This window comes from Castor canadensis, chromosome 3 (assembly GCF_047511655.1).
Source record: "Castor canadensis chromosome 3, mCasCan1.hap1v2, whole genome shotgun sequence".
Lineage (NCBI taxonomy): Eukaryota > Metazoa > Chordata > Mammalia > Rodentia > Castoridae > Castor > Castor canadensis.
Window position 1 is genome coordinate 31,806,173 of NC_133388.1, and position 5,101 is coordinate 31,811,273.

Consider the following 5,101-nt stretch of genomic DNA (forward strand, 5'->3'; position numbering starts at 1 on the left):
TTTGCACTAAATTTAAATATTCCTCTCCCCCATTCCCCCAAAAAACAGAAAAAGTAGGAAGATGTGTCTCCCCTTTGCACAGCAACACATAAGCAGAGAATCTTAGCGCTGCAATGTAGAGACACATATTCATAAAATAGCCCAAAACAAGTTTGTTTCTCCTCTTTGATAAGGAATCAAAGGGGTGTGTCTCCCTCCGGGAGCTATCCTTCTTGACAAGCTGGTCTCCAATAATACCTTTCAGGACCTTACAAAACTCCCAAAATGAAAAGAGTACAGGTGTAGTCGCATTCAACTTAAATGCTTTTATTGACAATGTCTTAGAACAATAAGCAAACAATGCTTAAATTTTTCATTCGAATTCACTTTCCACATGTCAAAAGACCTCAAGGTAGAAAAAAATAAAATAAAAATATAAATATCTGAGAATCCATCTTAATAAATAAATTAAAAACACAATAAAACGTTTTCATGGAAAACTGTTAATGTCAGAACATTCAGACCACCTCAACAATGCATGATCAGTAACATTACAATGGACAGTGATGTTGAAGAAAGACTACAGTACATGGATATAGCTATTTCTATCTACTAGAAAATAAAGTATATCTTTTCTTAGTTTAATATTGGTCATTTCTAATCAGAACACACTATTGCCAGGAACACAGTAGTTATTGTTAAAATCAGCTGCACTAGATACAATTTGAAAATATCCAGCACCAAGTTAATTCCAATAATGAACCCAATAGATTAGTTAATGCTATGAGAAGACTAAGAGAAAGAGAAAAGAAATACAGACCCAGGCCTGGCTCGACATGCTACTAACTACCAGCTCTCAGATGTGTTACTGGGAACAATACACACTCCATGCGTTTCGCTACATCTCCAGAAGAGGTAAGGACTTGAGTCCACACGTGGATGCTTTCAAGTCCTTGAGGCCCACAGCCTGGTGTGTTTCACGCACAGATAAGGTCCTCCCTAGGTCTACAGGAACCCTTGAGGGAAGACGTGTTCTCTCTGTAATGCACCAGCTCAGGCAGTGGCACTTGCAGGTGCCAGCTGCCTCCCCTTCCTGGCTGCTCACAGGGCCAGCAGTGTGGGTGAGCTGAGTGAGTCAGAGGAGGGCTCGTTGCTGCTGCTGCCCTTGCGGTGGGCAGCTGCGCAGCTGGGGAAGGAGTCAGCCTCGGGATAGGTGAAGACGAAGGAAGACGTGTAAGTAGTGCAGCTGGGAGTACAGGTAACCACAGGGGTGCACAGGGGCTCCAACTCTGTGGCCATGGGCCCCATCCCCAGGGAGCCACTATGCAGGGGCTCCCAGTCTGCTGCATAGAAGGAACCAGACAAGTCCATGTCTGGCACAGAGCGGGCGGTCTCAGAGCCACTGGGCCTGGATGATGCCGGGAACAGGAAGTCATCAAAGGGCTCAGCCTTCAGCTCCATGCTGCTGATGCTTTTGACGGGCTCCACCGATGGCTTGGGCTCAGGATCATTGAGAAGGGGCAGGGTGAAGGCCTCCTCAGACTCTGGGGTGGCAGCCTCTGGCAGGCCCCCACTCAAATCCAGGGATGCCACCGACATCTCTTCTGGGAAGCCCAGGTCATCGGGGATCTTGCAGGCAGGTCGGTGAGCTGCCAGGATGAACTCCAGTTTTTCCTTCTCCTTCAGCAGGTTGGCAATCTCAGTCTGCAAAGCAGACTTCTCGTCTTCAAGTTGGTCTGTCTCCTGTATGCAGAGAGATAAAGAGGTGCATAAGACACAGTCTTGCTCAAGGGCCCTGCTCCCTAACCCAATCTCCAACTTGCCCTAAGTTTTAAAAAGCTGTGAGCCACAGGCTCTACCTACCGCTTGGAGAGTATCCGTGAGCTCCCTCCTCCGGTTTCGGCATTTGGCTGCAGCCATCTTATTCCTTTCCCTTCGGATTCTCCTTTTCTCTTCTTCTTCAGGAGATAACTAGAATAATAAAAAAGATCAACATTCAGTAACAGTGTCTGCCAACACCTCCATTCACCTATCCCAGTGAAACTGGCTTCTGCAGCTTTGGCACCTCTCTGTGAAAGTCATTGCTAACCTGCAGTTGCAGGCTGGGTGTGACTTGTTTAAAGTGAAGCAAGGGAACAAAGAGAAGCCAGGCTAAAGCATGAACTAGGAAACTATTGGTAAGAAACTAATAGGCTACTTATTGGGGTGGATTATCAGAGACTACTGGGGATGAAAAGGGCTTGGAGCCAGGATTCTGGGTCGAGAAGTGCAATCAGTGCCATCAGGACTGCACCCTCTCTACTGGGTTCCCTTGTATCCGCTGTCCCCCCCCTCCCCCCGCACACATACAGAACATCTCCTCACCTGTTCTACTTTGCCCCTCCTGCCGATGCTCTGTGCTCTGCCTCCTGTCATGGTCTTCACCACTCCAGTCCTGGAGTAAGCCCCAGCCGAGGGGGTGGGAACTCCGTATGGGTGGGGGGCTCTGGTCTGCGATGGGGCCACGGAGGAGACCAGGGTGGGCTGCACCAGCCACTGCAGATCCGGGCTGGTGGAGATAGCAGTCACCGTGGGAATGAAGTTGGCACTGGAGACAGACAGATCCGTGCAGAAGTCCTGAAACAAAACAGGAGAGAGCTGACGTGAGCGAGCAGGTTTCAGACACAGGTGGAGCGAGCGGAGTTAGTGCCGCATGCAGCAGGGAGAGAGGACGAAACAGTCTGGTTATAGACTGCTCGCGTCTTATATGCCTCTCCTCCTGGATGGAAAACTCTCTCCTTTTCCTCCCAAGAATTCCGCAGCGCGGTGCCTTTCTCCTCCATCCTGCTGCTGCTGCGTTCCCGTTATCCCTCCAGCATCACTCGCTTGAAAGGGGGTTTGTTATAAATATCCCTGACGTCTGCGCTGACGCAGGCGCCGCTCCGGAGTCTCCAGAATGAACTCGCTTTTTATCAATGAAACTGCCTTACACACCCGCCCGCTGCACCCTCCTCCCTTCCCCCTCCTCTCTGCTCCAAGCTGCCTGGGGGACGGGGTGGGGGGGTGGGGTGGAGGAACTGTCGCTTTTTGCCGCCTCCTCAAAGGAGCCAGGCTGTAGTTAGCAAGTCTTTGCTTGGGACACGTTTGTCCCAGCTAATATCAGAGACAAGTCATAAAGTGCGGACTTCAGGATGAAGCGGCCGCAGAAAATAAAAATCAAGTGTTATTATGACAAGCTTGCGTGCGCTCAGAACAAGTCCTAGGTGGGCTCCAGCTGCGACAGCCTCTCTCCCAAGGCTTTCAGAGAGACCCCCTCCCAAAACTGGTGTCACTGTGCGTCCTGCCCCGGTGTCCTCTCCCCAGCGACCCCGGGTCCCAGACCCCGCAGCGACACAAAGCCAGCCTTACCTGCGCATTGACGGGAGACCCCATGCTGGAGAAGGAGTCGGCGGGTGAATGGTAGTAGGAGAGACTGTCCCCGGCCGGGGAGGCGCTGCTGCAGCGGGAGGATGACGCCTCGTAGTCGGCGTTGAAGCCCGAGAACATCATGGTCGCAGTTAGTGAAAGCCGGGCGAGGGGCCGAGGGGAGGAGACAGGTGGGAGCTGTGGAGCAGAGCTGGGTGGGAGTGCGGTCACTGCTCGCTCGCTGCGCCGCCGCCGCCGGCTCTGTCCAGGCTTCTCGGCTGCTCGCTGCAGATGCGGTTTGAGTAGTAGTCGCAGCAGCCACTGCTTTTATAACTGCATTCATGAATGAAGCTAATATACGTCACTGGGCGGAACCGTGGCACTGGAGGGGACGAGCGAGTTCCCGGGGACCTCTGCGGCCGCCCTGCTGCCTACGCCGCGCTCGCAGCCCCTTGCCCCCGTCTTATTATGTGTCTTTACCCTATGGGCGATCGCGACCGGGGTCTTAGGGGTCTCGTGGACCCTCAATATGTGGGATTTCGGGGATGGCTCCCCCCACCACTACAGGGAACGGCCGTGGAAACCTGCTGACGCAGATGTCCTAATATGGACATCCTGTGTAAAGTGGGGAGGGATTGACGGGAACTGCTTGCGGGCTGCAGCCAACACTAGGGGTGCTGAGCGGGGGGAGGCGGGGGCCGCGGCGGGGGAGGGGAGGCGGGAAAGGCAGAGAACGCGAGCGAACATTCTCACCTGATTCAATGAGGACCCTTGTCCCTGGGATCGGAAAGGAGGGGCAGGGTCTCCTCTTTACTATTATAGAGAAACTGGGGACAGTTCTGAGGCTTGGGTATAGGAGAAAGAGGTATAATGCCCTGAGGGCTTGTAGCCTCGGATCTCAGATGAATGCGTACCTACCCCCACTCCCCTAACCCGAAATCAGTGCAAAATGTAGGATCAGACGACTCTTATCCCTGCCTCCAGCCCCCGGCCTCGAGAAATACTAGGACTGCGTTTGGAAGCAGAAAGTGGAGGATCCAAAATAAGTGTACGATAACCTACTTTATCTACGACGCAGGGTACATTCATTCATTCATTCATGTTTTAAAGGAAGACAGCGCATTTGTTTTTCGTAACCATATGTAGGGATACTTTAGTGTTACTGTCAGATCCCGGAGACACCAGCCCATAAACATTGTGCAAAACCTCCGTGCAAGGATGTCTGGAGGGGTCGTTTGCCTTGTTCTGAGCTGGGGCCGGGGAACTGGGGGTTAGGTTACGTGGACAGGGTGGTCAGTTCGGGATCACAGTGTAGGTGGGGTGAGCTTCTGGGAAGGACGCAAGTCCGCACTGGGGCGCTGGGGAAGTGGGGGGCTGGTTGGTTGTCGCCAGGAAGCTGCGCTTACAGGGAGCCCGCGGCGGGTGATTTTCCAGCTCAAACCTGGAGGGGGGAGGCCTGGAAGGGACTGGAAGGACTGTACTCAGAAGCGCCCCAGACGGGACACCTTGACCTCTGGGACCCCCAACGCGACTGTGCATCCTGGAAGATAGGGCTTTGGAAAGGCAAGGCGCTCTTGCGTGCACCACACCCCCAGATGCCCCCAGCCTCCTGTCCCACTGCAAAGGACAGCCAGGGTCACACTGACCGGGCTCGGCCGCAGCTCGCCGGCCACCTCTGGGGTATGAAGACGCAGATCTTCCCAGAGCCACTGTGTCCCCTCCCCCAATCTTTGGGCCT

General features: G+C 53.3%; 1 protein-coding gene across 1 annotated transcript; it reads right to left on the reverse strand.

Annotated features, from left to right (window-relative positions):
- Positions 1-285: 285 nt before the first annotated feature.
- Positions 286-3,677, reverse strand: Fos (Fos proto-oncogene, AP-1 transcription factor subunit). The gene is made up of 4 exons (XM_020175638.2): positions 3,367-3,677; positions 2,344-2,595; positions 1,843-1,950; positions 286-1,722 (listed from the first exon to the last, which is right to left on the reverse strand). Exons 1-4 carry the CDS (start codon positions 3,505-3,507, stop codon positions 1,081-1,083), a joined length of 1,143 nt encoding a protein of 380 aa, XP_020031227.1. The 5' UTR covers positions 3,508-3,677; the 3' UTR covers positions 286-1,080.
- Positions 3,678-5,101: the final 1,424 nt, after the last annotated feature.

Bases quoted from the DNA above. Each gene is read 5' to 3' on its own strand.
- Fos (XM_020175638.2), bottom strand. From the start codon at position 3,507: ATGATGTTCTCGGGCTTCAACGCCGACTACGAGGCGTCATCCTCCCGC. The intron at 1,951-2,343 runs GTGAGGAGATGT...TTATTATTCTAG, and splicing joins GGAGGGGCAAAGTAGAACAG to TTATCTCCTGAAGAAGAAGA. The intron at 1,723-1,842 runs GTAGGTAGAGCC...CTCTGCATACAG, and splicing joins TCACGGATACTCTCCAAGCG to GAGACAGACCAACTTGAAGA.